Raw genomic sequence first — 22560 nt, forward strand, 5'->3', positions numbered from 1 at the left:
CCCAACGCCTATCTGCCAAAACCTCGGTCAGATGGCTGTAGTCGAATACATTGTGATAGTCTTGCCCCTATGGCGGTCTGATACCAGCAAGGCAGACTTCAAATAGAGTTATATAGCAGGAGAAACTGTAGATCTGCATGCGTATCAGCCTGCTAGAGGTCTTTAGACTGATTGTACCTGCATTGTTTTGGTGTGCTACAAGTTTGATAAAGTCCTGTGCAAATGCCTGGCAAAAACATATTGCCTGGCACTGAATGTGTTTATGAAAAGCAGGTCTTGTGGTATTGATCGAGGAAAGGTTGTTTTGATAGGTATTGTTTTCTGGAACTATTTTCTGCGTAGCTCCCCTGTATTAAGACACCATGCTACAAAGATAGATTTCATTTGTCAATGCAGATAAACTTATAGAAAACTTTGGACACAGAGTGCATTCTTGGGCTTTCCACTTGTTAGTGTAATTTCCGGAAAAGACCTTGGTTTCTTTGAGAGCAGGACAAATAAATGAGTTCATCAAAGTCTGCAAGTAACACAAGCTAATATACCAACTTTTCAGACTGTTTGTCAAACAGCAAACAACTACGATATTAAGTCCTCCATTTAACACGTTAGTGTTGTGCAGATAGCCGTGCTCCAAACTGACTGAGAACTTATAAACAGGAAGATAGTTAGCATCTTTACTGATAGCTGCCTGCCACACACCTCACTTGGTTGCAGTTTGTATGTTTACACCTGCCCAAAATCGCTCAGCTATATGCTCATACCTTTTGTCGATTCGTCCTCCCCTTGGATCGTAGTGGTTTCTCTACTTATCCATATTGTTTTTAATTTCTTCAGGCTACCTCTGTTTTTGTACGCTACCTTTTCGGCTTCTATACTCCTTTCCATTCCCACTTCCTGTTTTTTCTCTGTTTGCTGACAACCCCACTGCTTTGCAGTTTCTCTTTTGGCTACGACAAAGCCCAGTGCGCAGAACATACATTTACGTTTTGGCTTGGTTTGATCATTGTCAATACCCAATATCAAAAACTGTGGCATGGGAGCAATTTAACATTCTGATATCTCTGTTAATTTATTATTTATCACCATGATATTTGCGGCCTGTAACACCACCAAATCGTATGCCTGAAGGTGCCTTCCTCCAACAAATATGGGTGTTTCGACCCTTCCCATTTTATTGAGCCTACCTTTATTATAGTATGCTCTAAGTACAATTTTCATCTGGATAAGTTAGCCTTGCCCTAATACCACTTCTATCAGTGCATAAATACTGCCTCCCAGTCAGCATCCTCTAATGTTCCAAGATCCTCTGCCCACATCTTTCTTTTTTTTAATTTTTTTTTTTATCTCCCCTTGGCTGGCAGTGAAGAAGAATCTAGTTCTTAAATTGTTTTTAAGATAATTAGACCGTTCGACAAGATGTTAAGCTTCCTTTAATTGGGTTGCTGCTATTTCACCACGTATTCTTGTTTCTTGTGTTTTATGGACGGAACTTTTGTTTTAACACGTTTAAATCTGATTTACGTTTTATAAATTGAATTTCCTTTCCTCAATATTGTAAAGGTTTTAAATAACTATGCACAATAAAGTATTATTATTATTATTATTATTATTATTATTATTATTATTATTATCTTCTGCCCACATCTTTCTTGACTTCTGCAAACAGTTTGGTGTATTGTTTAGAAGTGTTTTAAATGTGGCTGACCCTGCCCCTTTACCCAGTTCCCCTAACAATATCTAGTTTTCTAACAGAGCATTTTCTAGTATTTCTGGCTTATCAATTACTTATGCATATTAAGGCATGACTGAGCTGTGTGTAGTTCTATGCCTCCCTATGTGACATATAATATTCTTCTTCTGATAACGAGAAGGTTTTTATGTTGTGCCCCTCGGTTATACATCCGAATCATATTTGATATCTATTTAGCTTGTGGACCTATTTAATTTAACTCTATAGTGGCTTTTTCTTTGTAATCCTACTCTTCCATCCCAGGCAACTTGTTGGTCTATCCCAGGCAACTAGGGTCACTTCTGCTGGTGCTAATACATTATTTCTCCCTTTACTCCTGATGATATAATACAAGGATTTCGGTGTTTCCATTGAATGTCTACCTGTTCCTGTCGCATGATTATTTCTTGGGCATGGTTTGAAGTTGGGAAGTCCAGTAATAGGTCCTTATATCACGTTGGGCTATTCCACCTTTATACGTGGATCAGCACACTGATTTTAAGAGCTATCCCGGGAGTACCTCCATCCTAGAACAAAGTCCATAGTTTTCTATCTAGTCAAAGTAAGGCTGTTTACTGGATTGCGAACTGGGTGTTTTGCATACAGGAATTTAGCAAGGTGATATTTGGAAGATAGCAGCCTTTCCTAGTATTGTAAGTTGAAGAGTTCGCCACCACCGTGCATCTGTGTGAAACTCATTTAGTTGACTTTCACTGCACCTTTAAAGTAACACATCCATTTGCTGTTGTATTTATTCCTAGGTATATAAATCTGCCTTCTATTGCCTTTATTCCACAAAGCAGTTCTCCTCCTAAGCTCCAGTTGTTTATTTTAAGTATGACTGATTTTCCCCAGTTTGTTTTATACTCTGCATAACTTTATTTTTCAAATATGGAGAATATCCTCACTATGGTTTCGATTGGATTTGCTGCATAGAGGTGGACATTGTCTGCATATAATGAGATTTTCTCCCAGGCGTATCAGTTTACATGTGTGTACACTTCTATATCCCTGCTTGACCTGACCCAGGATGCCAGTGGTACAGTACACATTGTGAAAAGCAAAGTGGAGAGCAGGCACCCCTCCCTGGTGCCTTGCTCGCGGGCAAATGAGGATCACATCATCCTGCTAACTCTACCTTAGTCAGTGTCTGATACAGCAGAGCTACCCAGTTACAGAAGCTTGAACGAAATTCAAATTGCTTCAGTGTTAACAAAAGGTATGGCAAGTGGATGAAATGAAATGCCTTTTTTGAGTGTAATGATATTACAGCAAGAGATTCTCTGAGATTGGTTGTTATGTATAACCACATATGCACTCTCCAGAGGATAAGCCTGGTGGAGAGTTCTAGCAAGAATTCTGATTGGGCTTTATGGATCAGGGAAGTTATGACTCCTAATAATCTTGTTGCTAATATCTTGAGTAGAATTTTTTGTCTCCACATTTAACAATAATATTAGGTGATATGAGGCAGAGTCCCCAGCTCCTTACGATAGGGATAGCTAGGTCATGGAAAAGTATTTGAATCTTTTTTTCTCTATTAATTGTGTAACTTTAAGCGCTATTTTTTTTAATCTGTTGTACCTTTCTCCCGCTTTTCATTATTTCTCCTACCCACTTAGCTTTTTCATTTCTTTATCTACGTGATGGTGAGAGGTTTGCACCCACCCCATGTGGTTTTGTTTGTATAGCTAGGTAGTGTGGGTTTGCTGTATTTTGGCCTTTATTTTCAGATTATTTCCTCCATAACTCTAGACTATTCAATAGTTGGATCAGCTATAAGGGGTGTCTCTAACTTCAGCATTATATTCTTGAGGGCTAAAATGTATTCTTCTTTTGTGCTATCATATGTCATCCTGTCTCCGATTACTTTCTTGTCCACCTTCCATAACACTGTAGGGGCATGGACGGATTCTGTATTGGCTTTGAAATATAAAGTGGAATATGCATGAATTCCAGCCATGTCTCGGGTCTCTCAGCTTCCAAGGATCCAATCTGCAGTTGGTTCTTCTGTTCGTTACTTCCCCTTGTTACTACTACCAAGTGTGTGTGACAGATATCCGTCTTGCCAGATATTCAGTTTCTGGTAGAGGAGGGAATTCTACTGGTATGGAGGTATACTCAAGCTTTGAGGGCTCTGTGTGCTCCACAGGACGTGCCTCTAACATGTTGGAAGAGGTATGAACAGATTGTGTTGCATTTTAAATCTCAATTTGCAACCAAAGTAATTTCTGAGTTCCACAAATCACTAAATAATGTTGATAGTGCGTTGCTTCCTTCTGGGGGCCCATTACAGCCTCTCAACCCCCACCTCTCACAACTCCCTGGATGTTACAATGCCACGTCCATTTGTAATTCTGCAGGGAGCGGCTTAACTCTGAGTGCCCCAGTAGAAATTGGGAATTCGCTGTAGAATCGAAATCACCATGCCTATTGTTTGCTGTAATGTACCATTTCCACTGGTACTTAACACATCCATTTTGTCTGCTTTCAGCAGGTAACGTGTCCCAATGTCGCTTGTGATGAGGGTGTTACTTTGATGCGCATTCGCAGACTGAAACTTCTAGGGTTCTCAGTGTCTGTTACCAAGAAAACATCTGGGACAATCAAAGTTTTCTTATTTTTTTCAGGGTGCAAAAAGGAAAAATCTGCCACAAACAAGACAGTTTGCATCTAAATGGTTATCTATATCAAACTCTATTAAAAGTCGCCTACAAAGGACCCTGTATATGGCATTTGTGCTCCTTCGAGAAAGAGCTGGGATATAGTGTCCCAGAGGCTGCTATTTCCTATCTCCCTCAAAAGCAACTTGGGCCTCAGTTCACTCTTTCAATAAAAATCCAATTGGAGCTGTCTAAGTCCCATACCTAGAACTGAAGATTTTGTTTTCGCTTCGTATTCCTTTAGATGTTGAATGTGTAGAGCTTCTAATTAAGTAACTTGTGTTTTTAAATATTTTATTGCTCCTTCGATTAATTTCTCTTTAACATGTTTTCCCAGGTGGAGAAATTTCAGAGTCATGCAGGGCATACTGGATCAGTCCGTGGAGCCTCCGCCACCAAGGACAGCCCATTCTTCCTCACCGTGGCTGAGGACCGTTCCCTTAGACTCTGGCAAGCACCTCTGCAGAAAGGTACACAGAACATTATTTGTACTCTTACCTTGGTGAGCGTGAGGCCCAGCTACACTTTGCCAGGTCAAAGTGCAGTCTTATATCATCTTGTGATTGTGGGTATTGAGCAGGGCCAGTATAGCCTGGGTTTTCTACAATTAGCCTTCATGCTGTTTCATTAAGGTTGAACAGTGAAATGTGCTGGTCTTTGTGCCCTCCCTTTTTTACAACACAGATAGGCATAGCAGTTGGCTCAAATTCCAGGGCCATTATATGCAGTGTCCTGCTGGAATCTACCCATTTTTGTAGTACACCAAAATCCATTTAAACAATTTCCATCCAAACACATCAAGTTCACGCTGGACTATTCCAGAAAGGGGAAGTCTTAGGCTTTAAAGGAGACATTCATCTCAGAAATTGCCACATGCTATCTCCCCATGTTTCCCCACATGTTCCCTTCATGACTGGAGTGAACAAAACACCTGGAAATGCCATGTCCTTATGGCGCTTCGGATGGCTTAACATAAGGAGGTAAATCCACATTGCAGACAGCGACTTTTAGCAGACCTCTGAATTGTATTCTGTTCAAGCCAAAAGCATTCCCTTAGTTGGACAGCCTCACAGCATGCCTACAAAGGTGCCACTAACTTACTACAGAAAATCAGTTACTTGGCCTCAGGCGATCCTCATATTTTAATTATAAAAACAACAGCGTAGCAGTTGCTGCATCACCCACTGCAGCCAGCTCACCATTGCGCATCTGGCGGAACCCAGCACTGCACATTAGGCTGATTCCTCTACTCTGATTTCCCTACTGTGAATGGGTATTCTATTCTGATAAGTCACTTGGTAGCTCTGATAGACCTCCTCTCTACCCCACTCCTAATAAATACGTTGATCGTTTTGTGATTTTCTTTTTAAACACTAAAACAATCAAGTAAAACAGCAGGCATTAAAATCGACCTGACATCATTATACACATAACAACACAATCCAACTTAATGCACACTGCATCTTATTCATAACAGTGAAGAGTCTACCCATTAATTCCAGTGCGGCGGTTGCATATCCAGAGCCCACAGGGATAATCACATTTGTGTGGGCTTCCTCAGCTCTTATGTACAATTCTTTCTGCAGCCATACACAAGTCCATATTTTCACACTACTCATCCCTGCACTCATATGTCCTTCCCATTGTTGTGCTATATATATCACGTCAGATTACTATCAAGTAAACAGTAAAGATTTTGTTGCTGGATTGGTTACAACTGTTGCAAAACATAGACAAATCAGAAAACACAAGCAACCAGAAGTTAATCAGATCATTATACATGAGACCAAATCATACTGTAGCCGATTAGTAGCCACTAATAGAGTTTGTCCACCATATCCTGTTGCTATATAAAATGGTTAAAAAAAGATCAAATGGTAACATGATTGATAAAATTCTTAGGGGATCCGATCGCTAGAAGGTAAAAGAAGAAATTATTATTAATTTCTTTGTATACTCATTGATGGGATTCTTTATACACTGGAAAAAAAGGAAGTAAGTGCTACAATGCAATCAGTTCCAGACATAAAATACATCACTTAAAAATAGCGTTTCTTTTTGTCTTGAACAGAATACAATTCGGAGGTCTTAAGACTACTAGCTCTGGACCAAGATTACTATCCAGCCTAGATTCACAACCATGTCACACAATTGTGCTGCTTCTGTTTGCAACTCTCTCGCCCCTAGTTAATCCACATTTATTACCATATAACTGGTTTAATTTGAGAAAGACATGGAACCCAGTTGGTATATTTAGTACTCTGTCCCTATTTCGCCTTCTGAGATTCTGTATGTTTATCCCGAGAATGCCATTGCCCTCAGACAACAGGTGACATAAATTGTGTTTAAATGTCATCCAAAAAGAGACTATCAAGCGATTCCAGCTTGGGCCCAAAGCAAAGGGGAATTTAAACTGGGCGGCTGGCAACATTTAAAAGTGGTGGGGTGAACAAAGTGCCAGACTGCTTCTAAACAAGCAAAATAAAACATTCCCTCCATCCAAAAGATCGTAATAAAACATCCCCTCCATCCAAAAGATCATAATAGAACAACCCCTTCATCCACCCAGAATAAAACTACACTAACAATTTAAATAAATAAAATGTAAATAAATGGTACTTACCCACTGCTGCAGGTCTCCCTCGGTGAAACTCTGGCTGCTGTGGAGCTCCCCCAACCTATCCAGACGCTATTCTTATGCTGTTAACCAGCATGAGAGAAGCTCCAGGATTGGATGGAGTGTCTTGACTGGACGCTCCTTCAGGCCCTGGAGGCTTGTGCTTGCCCACCACCCAACTGTCTAAGACATATAGGTTGGAGAGCTGAAAAGTGTGCATGTCAGGCTGGCCGTCGTAAGACAACCGGCCAAACTGGCATGCACACTTTGGAGCACCCAGCCTGCCACTGCTCCAGTCCTCTATGCTGCCAATCCGCAACAGAGGATATGCCCTGCGTGTCTCTTTGCTTGGGGGCATTGCGGCACGCACATCGGTAAGAACAAAATTGCAATAAAATCCTTTATTTCATTGCCATTTTATTTTTTCATGCCTGGCTCAGAGTGGGCAGGAATCGGGGGCGATGATCCCCTGCCCTCATGGAGAAAACGCAGTTGAATTTAAAGGGCAATCAGCCTTCCTTTTGTTCGAGTACAATTCTGGTTGTATGCTATCTTACACCTATTTGCCAATGGAATGTGGAAGCAAAGACACACAACTTATCATTTCACAGGTACTTAAAAGAAATTTGGAGACATATTTTTGACTTTATGTAAGAGATGTGCATGCATTGAAAGAATGTCAGATGGGCCAGTACATACAAGTATTTACACGAGCAACAATTTAAATAGCACTTGCTATTTTTTTTTTATTTAATACTTTTATAGCGCTACTCATCTGATTGTAGGATGTCAGAGCACTTTATATTAAATGCACGCATTATACATTGAAAATACATTTTACAAGTGTGTTGTGTAAATCAATGTATAGGATGTTGCATAAGACAAAGAAGGTTTGAAGGTGTAGGAGTTAAACATTGTCTTTACTGGTAGAGACTATTTGCTAAGATTGCATAGCTAGGAGAAACACAAAGTCAGGATTCAAAACATAACGTAGTGCATGGGTTTCTCCTTTATTACGTCCCCACAAAATATTTTTAATCAGCCTTGTAATAGATTGAGAAAAAAAAATAAGGTTCTAAACCCATGCCTGTCAGTGTGTATGCAGGTCCTTGATACCAGGCCATAACTCACTGTGCTATATTAGATCTGCAATTTATGAACTGCAAATAATAAAAGGATCTCTTTGGCAAAAACAGTTGACAATCCACCCTAGCTACATAGATAGTCATATGCGTGTTATACAATGTGCTTTGCAGGAGACACATTAACCATCATTAGCCATTTATATTACTTTAAGTCAACACTCTAACTAAACAAAACACCAACCTCTCCAGCGAGTGCTTTAACCACCAAAGTATCTTACCATTATTATTATTCCCAGAGTTTACTGGACACCCAAAGCTCTCTGTAGCAGGTGCTTTAACCCCCATACGATATTTTAAAATGCAGACTTTGCAACCAATTAAGCCAGAACAGATTCTCGATCACATTTCTCCTTGGTGCTAATTTCTTTGTGCCAGAGTTTTGGGAAAAAATGTATAAGTTGACTTTCAGATTGATTTTCATGACTCCACCCCTTTTGACTTTACCCCATTTTTGTTGCCCACATTGATCCCTAAGTTATGGGTTCCCAGAGTAAAGTTTTTACAATTCCATATCTGACCCTTGCAAATAACATTTGGAATCATGTGTTTTTGGACTAGCCTATTACCTCTGCTCAGAGAATGGGGAATAGGCCGTAAAAGTGTTCCCGTTGTGATTGTATTATTACCCATAGCACACTGGTTTAGCCACCTACCCCACCAAGCAGAGCCTGGCGGAGAACGCATTTAATCCAAGGTCCAGACAGCAGAGCGTGCCTCGGGGGTGTGGAACCTTAACAAGGTCTCCCAACACAGTCCAAGCTTTAAAAAGTACTGACACCGATCCCTTCCGCCAGCACAGGGGGAGAAGACGTAAGGGCACTTAAAGGATAAAGCCACTAGAAAAAGTACACCAGTAGGTCACGATGGCACTTGCACCTCGAGGATTCTGCTCAAAGCCCTGATCACAGTAGGATTGTCAGCACATTGCTTTCACACCCACTGTTGCGGATTAGGGTCGGCAACCACCGTTGTGGGATACAGCATGGACCAAGAGGGCATCCAGAGAATACAATTCCTACATTAGGCATGATCAGTACTAATGAGGCTCACCATCTTCTATTGTCGTTCATGAGTCATCCAGCAGGACACAAAACAGCAAGAAAGAGGTATGGGTCATCAGGCACTCCTGCATTAGCTGGCCTCTGCAGTGGGTGAGTAAGATTCAAAGTCAAAGGGTTATGGGTTTGTAACACAAATTTGAAGTGGGTGAGCATGCAGGAAAGCAATGGGCCCAACTCCTCCCAAGTTATGTTATATCAGATAGAGACTTCTAGCACAGATTCCTTACCTTAGAATATTCCCCAGGCGTCAGACTAGAGCCTGACATTTTTCTGTCCAGTCCCCTTGAATGATGGTAGCTGGCATCAGCGTTGTAGACCTCAACCACGCCAAAAGTGATGTGTGTGATGCCTATGATGTTTCCACCCCAGTGAGTGCATTAACCTCGGTTCCTTCTTTTCCGCGCCATCAGCGCAGATCAGTCAGTTATCTTAAATATCTATTTTTTTAACCAAGTGTGCCTATCTTTTCAATTTTCTTAAAATATGTCTCTAAAGAAACCAGTAGGTTTTAAGCCTTGTGGTGCCTGTCGCAGACAATTGTCTGACAAACCTCTGCTTGGTTTGTCTTTGGTGCCTGCAGGAGATCATGACTCCAGGGCCTGTACGGAGTGCAAGACCATGCATCCGAAGGCTATCCGAGAGGGAGCCATGAAGCTCCTGGCTACTTGACACATGACTCCACACTGATCCAGGTCCCGGTCATAGACAAAGATCCCGGGACCCTTCTCGCAATCATTCATGCCTGTCATCATCACACTCCCAGACTTCATTGGGGAAGTCTCATAAAAAGAACTCAAAGGGTCCTTCAACTTCTCAGTGTCCAATCCAAGTGTCTGGATATGGCATGGGAACTATGCCACAAGTTAAAGCCCCGCTCCCAAACTGTTCCCGGTCAGCCTGGGTTTGGGTTGGGGTCTCCCCCCCCCCCCCCCCCCCCGCGCCTTCCTGAGTTGCCTGGAGCAAACCTTGCAAAACTAAAGGAGCTTTGTGAGGCCTTGCACATGTTTTTGGGTCATAGCCATTGCAGATAATTGGTATGAGGCACTGGCTAATGGCACTGGTCTGGCTGCCTCATCAGACACTGTTCTCCTCTCCCCTACTACTATTGCTATGGAGGAAGGGGCCTCCTTTGCAATGGTGGGGCATAGAGTTGCTGAGGTCCTGAACCATTCGCTACCCAGGATGGAAGTCGAGACAAGCGTCTTGACAGAGGTACTTCAACCTGGGCTATTCCCCCCCCCCCCCCCCCCCCCCCCCGAACCCCTAATCCTCTTCCATAAAGTCTGTACTGATATCCCGCTGTAGGCCCTGGATCAATCCCTGCACAGGTGCTCCTATGCACACGCATGCCGAAATTGTCCAGCTCCGGGGGACCCAGCCTTTCTTACCCAGCCTGCTGACATTGCCCTGCTCCTGGGGACCCAGTCTTCTTACCAAGCACCCACCCCCTGAGAGCCTGGTGGTCCAGGCCTCTACTTCCAGAAATAACCCTAGTGCCCTCCCTACAACACCACCGGACAGGGAACCCAAGAGGCGGAATTCCTTTGTGAAGATGCTTTTTCCTTCCACCAACCTTGCACTGCGGTCGGTGAACACTGTGTGCTTATTGGGCCAATACTCCCATACTGTATGAAATTAGGTTGGGCAAGTGATGCCTATGGTCTCGGATGAGGCCAAAGACATATTCTCCCAAGCAATTCCTGATGTCAGAGACACGTAAAGTTCACCATATGCTGGTGAACGGATACAACCGACTCGCTAGGCAGAGCGATCGCGTTGTCAATGGCACTCAGATGCCACATTTAGCTGAGTTCATATGGCTTTTCAGGGGATGTCCAGGAATCCCTTAAGGACATGCCCTTCGATAGCAAGTGCCTTTTTAGTAACTAGGCACTTGAGCGTTTTAAAGATAGCAGGACCACCGCTAGGTCATTGGGGCTTACCATGGTCCTCACAGTAGCCGCATTCTGCCTATTGCTCCTTCTGTGGCTACAATAGGGCCTACGGGTCACGTCCTTTTAACCCTAACCACCAGGCTCCTTAGTCTTTACATGGCCATGGACATGGCTCCACAGACCTCATAGGAACCAAGACCAGAGGTCTACCCTGTCCACCTCTTCCACTGCAGCAGCAGCCACCTCAGCCTCAAAGCCTCTTTAATAAGCCTTTGTAACGTCATGGACAGCCGGTTGGCGGCAGGGTCTAGTGCCACTTGGCAGAACTGGCAAAAGCAACTTACGACAAATGGGTGCTTCAGATTGTTCAGTGGGGTTATGCCCTACCCTTTACAGAAACCCTGCCTCCTTTGCCATCGTCCTCAGATCGGCTAATGAAGGACCACCCTTTTGCTCTTGCAATAGGGCTACAGGCTCTTTCTATCCATAGCAGCAATTGAGAGGGTGCCAACATCAGAAGGAGGGCATTTTTTCAATTCCTTCTACTTTCTGGAGCCAAAAAGGATTGATGCCTTTGTCCTTTTCTCGTTCTGCATCCTCTCAATTACTTCCTGAACAATTAAAAGTTCAAAATGCTCACTGTGGCTCAGGTCCTGTCTGCCCTGGATCCCGGAGACTGGATGGTATCATTGAACTTGCAGGATGCACATTTCCTTATTCCCGTCCTGCCAGTCCACAGATGTTACCTGCAGTTCAAGGTGGGTCATGAGCCTGTGCATCCTTTCAGCCTTACCAGCACCCCTGGGGTGTTCATGAAAGGGATGTCAATGGCCGCACCCCCTGTGGTGTTGGGGGTTCCAGACTTCCTTTACCTCAACAGCTTACGGTTTAAAGCGAACTCGCCTCAGGCAGTCGTCACTCACCTCTAGACTACGGCAAACCTTCTGCATTCACTGGGGCTCTCAGTCATGCTCTCCCTTTCGTCAGAGCCATTTTGGACACAGTACAGTACCCCAAATATGCTCCGGAGCGGCGAGTCCAGAATATTCAGGCTACCATACTGATGTTTCAGCCTCTATTCTGGATTTTGGTAAGACTGACACTGAGACTGTTGGGCCTCATGACCTCCTGCTGGTAAAGCATGCCTGTTGGCATATGCAGGTTCTGCAGTGCGACTTGAAGTTCCAGTGGATTCAGCATCAGGGGAATCTCTCCGACCTGGTCCAGATATTGACGGAAACTGCCAAAGACTACAAAGGGCGGGTGACGAACAGTGATTGGGTCAGTGGTAGACTTCTCTACCGTCCCCACTCAGAACTCTCTGTGTTCACAGATCTGTCACTCCTGGGTTGGGGGCGGACATCTGGGAGAGGTGGAAATCAGACGACTCTTGTCTCCAGCGGAGTCTCAGATCCACGTCAACCTACTAGAGTTGAAAGCAATTCGCTTGACATTGAAAGCCTTCCTTCCTTCCATTATGAGAAGGCTGGTTGAAATTTTCAGAGTCAACACTGCCCCCATGCGGTACTGGAAGAAACATGACTGGGTGTGGTCAGGGACCCTGTTCCAAGAGGCTCTGCTCCGCTGAACATGACTGGACATTTTGCTGCTCGCACAACACCTGGCAGGATCTCTGAACACCAAGGTGGACAAACCTTGCCGTCAATACCTCGCGGATCACAAATGCCATCTTCACCTGCAGATTATTCAATGTCTCTTTCACAACTGGTGAGAACTTTGGTTGGATCTATTTGCTATTTCCACGAACACACAATGTCAACACTTCTGCATGTTGGAGTTTCAAAGGCAGCTCTCACTAGGAGATGCATTTTGTTGCAAGTGGGGCTCAGGACTCCTGTACACCTTCTGCTGATACCATTCCTGCCCCGAGTTCCAAAGAAAATCAGAACTGACAGAGCCCAAGTCATCAAGTGGCCCGGATTGGGCATGGAGAGTATGGTATCCTGAACACCTAAGCAGGAGTCTTGGTTCTCCGATCAGGCTGCTTCTTTCGAAGGATCTCCTGTCACAGCAGCAGGTTAGGTTTCTGCACCCGAACCTGGGCACTCTACACCTCCATGCCTGGAGCTTTACTTGTGACAGCTGAGAGTTTTCGATCAGCCTCCTGGAGTATGTGCTGTCATCTTAGCAACCAAGGGTCCCTCGACAAATACTGCACATGCCTGCAGATAGGATACATTTGTAGCTTGATGGGCTGCCAAATTGATTGATCCTCTGTCTACACCCTTAGATGAAGCTCTTTTGTTTGCATAGTACCTCACCCAGCAAGGCCTTGCTTTGGGCACAATTAATGGGTACCTTTCAGCATCTTTACTTTCTTGCGGTTGCCAGTTCAACCCTCCGTGAGCAAGTCCTTCATTGTGACACATTTACTGAAAGGTTTACAACACATGCTCCCCCCATCACCTTTGCTTATGCCCCAATGAGACCTTAATTCAGTCCTAATCTTTTTGATGTGTTCACCTTTACAGCCCATGAACATCAGTAGACTTGGATTACTCTCCATCAAAACAGTTTTTCTAGTGGCTATTACATCTGCCAGAAGGGTTAGTGACCTGCAGGCACTCTGTCATTCCTCTGTATCCCACTTCTTTCCGGACAAACTGGTCCTTTGGACCCGAGCCTCATTCCTCCCAGAGGGTGTGACGCCCTTTCACATCGGCAAGAACATCACCCTGCTATCCTTCTTTGCTCCACCTCACCCCTCCAAGGAAGAAGAAAGACCCCACTGCCTATATCCAAAAAGAGCGTTATCATTCTATGTTGATGGTGCTAAAGACATACGGAATGGTGATCAATTTCTTGTTGGGTTTCCTGGAGGAGAGGAAGGGAAAGCAGTGCAAAAGAGAACAACCGTCAGGTGGATTGTACTCTGCATCAAAATCTGCTACCACTGACCAAGAAGCAACCCCAGGTGGGCTTGTGGGCTCGCTCCACCAGAGCAAAAGCTGCGACCACTGCTCGAGCTTGCAAAAGTCCCACTCCTGGACATCTGTCAGACAGCCAGGTGGGTATTGTTGCACTTGTTTGCCAAACACTACTGTCTCAGCTGTCAGATCCAGCGTGATGGGCATTTCGTCTGTTCACTCCTCCAGGACTCTCTAGTCTAACCAGTTCCCAGGCCCTTCTCTGTGGAAGTATTGCTTGGGTATCTGTTCTATGGTAAGGAACCTGGGGCTAGAAGTCTCTATTATATGAACAAGTTACTTACATTCAGTAACACTTGTAAGGAAATGCTCTTTTTGAATGGGCACCCCTCAAATATTTTGACTGATGCTGCTGGGTTTTTGACACTGAGGCCTTCTAACCAAACCTCTGTGCCAGTGGCCGGACCCAAAAATGTGTGCTGCACTGGCTCTATCCAATTGGCATAGGCTTAGGCTAACTTAACCTGTACGTCCCTAGCATATGGTCACCAGGGCATGTAAGTTAGCCTGTCCCCCCAGGGATTGCAGCACTGGTTGTGCTACCTTGAGTGTGACACAGGTAAAACAAGTCCCCCAATCTGCTATTGTACACTGAAGAGCAGTTTTAAACTGCTAGCCCTGCTTTGCCATTTAAAGGAATGGCAAAGCCAAACCTCTCCCTGCAATATATCTAAGTCACCCCTATAGCAGGCCTACCTACCCCTAAGGCAGGATGCAGCATATTTCATGTGCTGTAAAAAAAGTGAAACTGGAGTTTGTACTGTGAGAAGACTTGGTCGCCCTATTGGCGAGTACAGGTGATTCTCAAGTCAAAAATTAATGTAACAAGAAATTGTGTGCAACTTTTACAAAGTTGTCACATTGTTGCTTTCAATTTTGTGTGCCCCTAATGGTTACACTAGGAGCTGGATCCCAAGACAGCTTTCTTACGTGCTACAAGGCGTACTAATGACTCCTAGGAAAGGAGACAATAGGGGCCTGTACTGGAGAGAGGTGTTCCAACCCTTTTGCAGGAATTTACACAGGTTTTGACCCAAAAAGCAAGCGTCAAAGTTGAAACCTGCCATGAAGAGCAAATGGGGAACACTTTGCAGAGGAGTAGCCCCATTGTTTTGGCGGACTAGCTGGCATCCAGCAAAGAGAGGGGAAGCCTGTTGTCAAATCATTCTTTCAGGGGGTGTTGGCCCCATGGTAGCCAAACCTCAGGGATGGGATTGAAGGCACTGGACCCTGATAGAGAGGTTCTCCGAGTTGGGAGTTGGCAAAATGGCGCAACTTGGTATAGCCAGCTGCCACACTTCTGAGTTAAAGGTCATCAGGAGGGAGGAAATCTGGTAGCCTATTAGCAACCACATCCTACCCTAGGGGGATTTATTTTCTGAGCATAAATAGGGGCACCCTGGCACCCAGAACTCAGATGTAGACTGGACTGGAAGAAGGACTGAAGAAGGACTTCCCTGCTGCACCGTGGAACTGGCAAAGAAAGGCAACACTGACTTAGACTACACTTTCTGAACCTGGTAGCTAGCAAAGAAGATAAGTTGTCTTGGGAGCCTAGTTGAAGCCTAGAGACTCCAAGGGTCAGTCAGCTGACCTCCTGTTCACAACACAAGGCTACAACATCTGAGAAGCCTGCTGGGGCAAGTTGGTAACATAGAATCTTCAGTCCGCCACCAACCACTGCCGTGCAGCATCAGAGACCAGGACCTGATGCTAAAAGTTGCAACTGAGTTTGCTGAGTCTGGAGAGTTCTCTCCCAGTGAAGGATTTGACTGTCACCGCGATATCGGGTGACTGGAGCCCTGGACTTCTCCAGCACTGAGACGACTTCAAGGGACGTCGACCCTGTAACCAGGACCTCGCCCCCCCCCCACCCCATCATTGAAGATTAGCCACAAACAGACCTCTGTTGACTGCATCGGATCCACTGCATCCTTGAGCATCTTCGGCATCTTGAATCAGGACCTCTTCCATAGGAAATCACTGTAATTAATCAAAGTACCTCGAACTGACTGAGGACTGCTTCACTTACAGAGATAACTCTTTCTGAGTACCTTGCGTGTCCCCCTGACTTGCTCCCTACAGGAGTTGGTAACCGAAAGTGACTAAGTGACCGCAATACAACTAGCCCAACTTTTTGATAATTTAAGTGTCATATTTGTTCGCGGTTGAGTGAAATGCTTTGGTTTACAAAGACTTGTAAGTTCTATATCTCTAGAACCCTCTGGGGGATCTTTTTCGTTGTGCTTTCTAAACATACATTAAACAGTCTATTTTTATAAATTGGTGTCGGATTTCAGAAGCCTCTTGTCGATGTATTCTTTAATTGTTTTGGTGCTGTTTAAATGTTTTATAATTGTTCTTTTGTGAAAGTCGTGCTGCTCAGAGCCACAGCTTCCCAGGGTTAAGCTAAAGGTTTGACACACAAAACTAAAGGGGTTGGTAAGTGTATTAGACTGTGAGGTCCCACAAACACATAATATGATGCACCCCATTTCCTCACAACAATTTATATGTGGTAGAGACACTATCTAGCCACAGACTCCTTACCGACCCTCCCATCATCTCTATTCTGAGAACTGTGATTTCCTTTTTAAGAAGGCATTAAGGACCTCACTTGTGCACACTGGTCACAATACCTCAGTACGACCCCGTACTTCCTTCTCAGAAAGTAGTCACAAAACTGAGGTCAGCACGCTGGGTTGTTGGCTATATAGGCACCCCGCACATCACTTCTGGTACAGAATGATGATGCTGAGGCATTAGACTCCACCTTCCGTCTCGCAAGGTGACTGCTCCTAAAACTTTCCGGATCGTCTGACACCTGGGGAATATTCTAAGGTAAGGAATCTGCAGCTAGATAAGAGTCTCTTCCAGATAAGGCGTTAACGGGTATCTGTGATGTTAATTTGAGTTGAGTTGATCAGTAGAGGCACTATCACCTGGGAGGGTATCCTGTCGCTCTCATCAAGGAACTGCTGGAGTAACATAAGTGACCAGATGTCTTGGTTATACACCTTAAGGGTAACGATTTGACTGACATGGGAAGAAAGCAACTTGCTCATCAGCATGAGGCGAGGTCTTGTGGGGGTAGCTAGGCTGCTGGTCCCGACAACATTTATATGGTCCAGCCTGATCCCAAGGTTCGAATTGAGAGGAGAAACAGCCCGCAGTGGAGCAGTAATGGAGGAAGCTCATTAGAGTAAAAAACAAATACTGCAAGTCCATGGGATGGAACAACATCACACATTGGTTAATTAACATGAAAATACCTGAATGCCAATCAAAGGATGGGGTATGCTTGACCGGAGCAGGATTAGACGCGTTTATCATGAATCTTACAGTAGAGCAGGAACTGACAGGCTGTCAATATAGCAAGAAGAAAGTGTGGGCAAGAGGGAGCTGCGAAGGAGCATAAACTCCTTGGTCATGTGGTGGCGATGACTGCAGTGTGCCCCAAAAAGTATACAACCTAATGGTGCAGACACTCCACTTGCACCCAGAGCACTTCGGGAGCCAGCTGAAGGACAGTTGACACCGCAGGTGGTCACTCCTTGAAAGTCTGAGGTTGGAATAGAGAACAAGTACAAATAAGTCTGCTTTGCTTGATATGCATGAGTAATGAGGATGTAACACCTACGGTTGGGGATATGAATTTAAGTAATAAAGTTCAACCTTACAATTCCCTTACAATTCCAACGAGTGTGTCTGAGGAATGTTTAACTTCATCAGAGTAATGCGGAGAAGGGATAAGTGACTCGATCCCTTGGATTATGTGCTACGGTCCTTATCGCTGCTAATGCTAAAACAGGTGAATATGTATCTGTTAGAAATGGGGCGCTCTAGTTAGCTGAGGTTTGCACTCTGTCCAAGTAGGGACCCTTATTCTAGTCAGGGAAAGGAAGTCACACAGCTAGGATAACCCCTGCAAAGCCATGCGTCGGTTCCTTACTGCCAGGGGAGGTGACGCGTCAGTTCCTTACTTCAACGCAGGGGAGGGGATTTATTGGTTCTTTACTGTCAGGTGAGGTTTTGCATTGGTTCCTTACTGTGCGTCGATCTCCGTACACCCGGCCTCGGTTCCTTACTGATCTACGACGTTGATGAAGAATTCTGTACCCATGGATGATGCGTTGATAATCCAGACGCGCTGCATCGATTTCTCAGCGGGGAAGCAGGCGAAGTGTCAGAGCGGGAGGGGTGTGTCACATACGGAAATCTGGGGCCTGCGGTGAAAGCCATAGTCATTGCGCTGAAAGGGAACCATGCTCCTGTGCTGGCAGTTGCAATGCGTCGAAGTTCGTAACGATGCATCGATAAAAACAGACGCTGGGAGTCGATGTGTAGATTTTCTTCTTTAGTTCGCCACTTTCAACTTCCAAAGGCCCTGGGACTGGATTTGGCACCATTTGGCAAGTCGGGACTCTCAGCAGGAGCTATGGTAGGTGAAGTCTTTGATGACCCTGAGACTTTTTAACAGGAGGTAAGCACACAAAAGCCCTTGCAGAACCTTGAAAGCAGGATAGAGAAAGCCAAGCCCAGTCCTTTCACTGTGGCGGATGGAGACAGCTTTGTGTGAGGACAGGCACAGCCCTATTCAGGTGTCAGTGACCACTCCTCCCAACACTCTAGTTCAGGAAGGCCCATCAGCCTGGTGATGGCCCATCAGGATATGCATGGCACACCTCAAATCCCTTTGTGTGAGTGTTTAGAGTGAATGCACAAACCGCCCAACTGTCAACCAACTCGGATGTGGATTCCACAGGCAGGCAGAGGCCCAGAATGGTAGAGCAAGAAAATGTCTACTTTCTAGCTGACTCGCGACACGCTAGTGAGAGCTAACTGGGACCGCTTACTGTATCTGTAGCACCGCTATTTAAAATAATGTTACTGGATTGAATTGAGTACTTTACACGACACCTCCCGTTTGACATACATATTCTGCAATTCACCTGTGAGAACTTCCATTCTAGAATCTCTTTGATTAGATTTTTGTGCCATAAAGGAATCTTGGATCTTGATATGAAACATCTTGTCCTGATGATCTCATAGATTCCTCTCCCAAAAGACTGAAACGTTGACTCCCTAACCCATTTCCTTGTAGTCTCTGCTAAATATTAAACTCTGGGGATTCTGTTCCTATGTCTAGGACACTCTTCAAACCAAATGTCCTTCGGAATGGGCTATGGAACATTGATAATTAGTGAAATCTAAAGAATTTCTTTATTGTTTAGTTATCAATGTTGCTGAAGTATTTCTTCATATTGAACCCCTAGTGAAACCATTTGTCTTTGATTGAAATACGAAAAGATATGAGATACACCTGGTTATGTTGATTTATTTCTCTGCTTAAATAATATATACTATTCTGCTTTGAACTTGTTTCCTTAAGCCATGATTAGATGTTCAATAAGTAATTGTCCTCAAATGATGTGGTTCCAGTGGTTCACTAGGACCATCCCAGAGGGGGCTACCGTTTCTCCTTTTCAAAAAGGATTCCTCACACAGTTTGTTGAAAGTTCATAGTAAGTATATTTATTAGTATTTATTCTTCAAACTTATATTCAATTTGCACAATTATCATTTTCTCCCATGAGGCATCATTGTCAAATTGTCATATCCAATGCATTTCGGGCTTTACCATAGCCCTTCATCAGGGAATAACATAGCTGAAAAAAATAGTATAAGAGTGATAATGTAACCTGTTGCCATTCACATACTGTTACAAAAGTACTTTAACCAATGTCTGTTATAAGGTTCTCATGATTTTGTAAAAAACATCGTCAGTAATATCAGAATAGTCGTGCTAGGTCATGGCAAAAGTAAAATTTGTTTGTGCAATCGATCACAGTTAGCGGAAATAATACGAACATGTTATTCACTTACATGCCTGGTGCTGTTCTTTGGGTATTTATGCTCTGAAAATGTAAGAAAACGAAAAAATGTCTATACTGTGTCCTGTTCGTTAACTTCTACGTGCATTCGCCGACCGCGTATTTGTGGGTTAACTAACCTTTTTAGTGTGCCGGGTAGATTGAAAAACTCTCCCATCGTCTGCTTGTTCTGAAGACGGCGTCTTACGAGAAAGTTGTGCGCCATGGCGTGTGTTAGTTAATGACCGGGATGCGGTCATGTGATCAACATATTCGTAGACAGACTAAAATGTCGTGTCTGTTTTCTCCACGCTATAAATATTGTGGTTCTGCTATCGGGGTAGCGGTATATTAAATAAAAATAATCGTGATGTGGCATCAGTCCACGTGTGTGGCTAAACAGGAAAAATAAAAATAAAATAAAACGTGAGGAATTAAAACATGAAAGGTGACGGAGGGTGTGTTCGAACCATCGCAGTGCTGTGCATAATAGGAGTGATGTACCATTATGCTATCGTGATCATTGGTGTTAGGCGTACAATTCTGTTTACTTATAGGAGTTACATTATCACTAATATCAACACAGAAGGGTATCATGTAGTACATACAGGGCAATTTACAGGTAACACGCAAATTCTATGCGGTCATTCAGTCCATTTGGTTTCTGTGTACAAAGTCTGTATATCCAGAAGTTCTCTCTTTGTAAGAGATATTTGGAGTTATCTCTACCTTCAATTTTCTTTACGATTTCCAGGATTAAGAATTTCAATTGGGCAATGTTATGCTTGGCCTCATGAAAGTGAGATGCTATTGATGACTTGACATTCTTTAGGCGGATGTTAGATTTATGTTCTGTGATCCTTACCTTTATCCGACGTTCGGTCTTGCCGATATATACTTTCCCACAGGGGCATTTACAAGCATAGATAACATTAGATGTGTCGCATGTGCCATTTACTCTTAATTTGATCTTATGACCTTTCATCGGATGACTTATTGTGTTTCCTTTCTGTACATTATTGCAGTGACCACAATTCAAACATGGTTGTGTTCCTTTATATATTTCAGTGGTTGTGGTCTGTGGTTTAATCATCTCTCCCAGATTCTTTGCTCTGGTGTAAGCGAATAGTGGGGGTTCCTTGAAACTGTCCTTGAAGTCAGGTTCTAATGTTAACATTCTCCAGTGTTTACATATTGTCTTCTTGAATTTATCACTTGTTGTAGAGTATTTGGATACCGCTACTATTCTGGTTTGTTCCTTTTTGGTAGTCTGTTGCAATAAGGAATCTCTGTTTATCTGCTTGATCTTTGTTTTAGATTCCTCGATGATTTGTGTTGGATATCCTCTCTGTTTGAATTTGTTACCCATCTCCAAGATTTTTTCTTCCATTTTACTGGTAGAGGATGTGATCCTTTTTATTCGTGTCATTTGGGAGAGAGGTAAATGTTTTTTAAGGCTGTGTTCGTGGAAGCTCGAGTAATGTAATACATTGTTCCTATCTGTGCTCTTGGTGTACAGTTCTGTTTCCAATCCTGTGGTCGTTAGGTTTACTCTTACATCAAGAAATGTGATGGTTGTTTCAGATGTTTCCCATGTTAACTGTATCCTTTCATCCACACCGTTGAATTGGGTGAGAGCTGCTGTTAGCTCTTCTTTGGAACTCTTCCACAGAATGAAAATGTCATCGATATATCGGATAAAGAGTTTCAGATTGTCTCGCCATTTGGTTTGTGAGAGAATGTGTGTTTCCTCGTATAGTTTCATAAATAGATTAGCGTACACCGGGGCTGCTGAATTGCCCATGGCCGTGCCCACCAGCTGCTGGTACCATGTTTCATTATATTTGAAATAGCTCTGATATAAGGAGAAAATCATTAGCTCCATTAGAAATGTTTGAAATGCAATGTCAACAATCTACAACAAGGATGCAAACTACCACTAGTCATTTTTTAGACCAAGGCCAGTCACAACAAGGCGACCCAGGCGAGGAAAGAATAAGAGAAAAAGAGAAGGGCCGGGAGAAAGATGCCCCAATCACCAGGAGTACCACAGGAACGAACAAGGACAGGAAGAAAACGACCAAAAACAATTAGTAATCAACATTAGCAGCTATCCATTGAACGATCATGAGAAGCAACTTCTACAAAAGGGAACCTCCTTCGTTCCCACATACAACACGGACAATCTAGAAATGGAGGTTAGCCTTTTCAAACTAATGCGCAAGATCCGATTAAGACATTTCTTTGATAATGTTGTACCGAAACCAACAACGGTGGAAACTGATCAACTTATGGGACTGAGGCCCCAGAGTTCATACCAAGCGCCTATGAGCCATAAGACCATCGATATCTTCGAACAAATGATCAAACAGGATTTGAACAAAATTAAGTGCCATCAACATGGAAAGAAAAATTTAACACAAAAAGATCGAGACACACTAAGACAACTGTCATTGAATCAGGAAGTTATATGTACCAAAGCGGACAAAGGAGGTGCAATTGTTGTAATGAATAGAAGCATGTATGAACAAAAAGTCAGGGAACACGTCCTTGACGGAAATACTTACATGATACTGGACCACAACCCCACCAATGAATTCATGCAAATTTTAAAGACACTCATTAACAA

General features: G+C 43.7%; 1 protein-coding gene across 6 annotated transcripts in view; it reads left to right on the plus strand.

Annotated features, from left to right (window-relative positions):
- TEP1 (telomerase associated protein 1) overlaps positions 1 to 22560 on the plus strand; it is a 1162857-nt gene that overhangs the window by 945664 nt on the left and 194633 nt on the right. For all 6 annotated transcript variants that reach the window (XM_078652640.1, XM_078652638.1, XM_078652642.1 and 3 more), the window contains one exon: positions 4730 to 4862. In XM_078652640.1, coding sequence (XP_078508766.1) covers positions 4730 to 4862 — 133 coding nt within the window. The remainder of the gene's footprint in view (positions 1 to 4729; positions 4863 to 22560) is intronic.

Source organism: Lissotriton helveticus, chromosome 7 (assembly GCF_964261635.1).
Source record: "Lissotriton helveticus chromosome 7, aLisHel1.1, whole genome shotgun sequence".
Classification (NCBI taxonomy): Eukaryota; Metazoa; Chordata; class Amphibia; order Caudata; family Salamandridae; genus Lissotriton; species Lissotriton helveticus.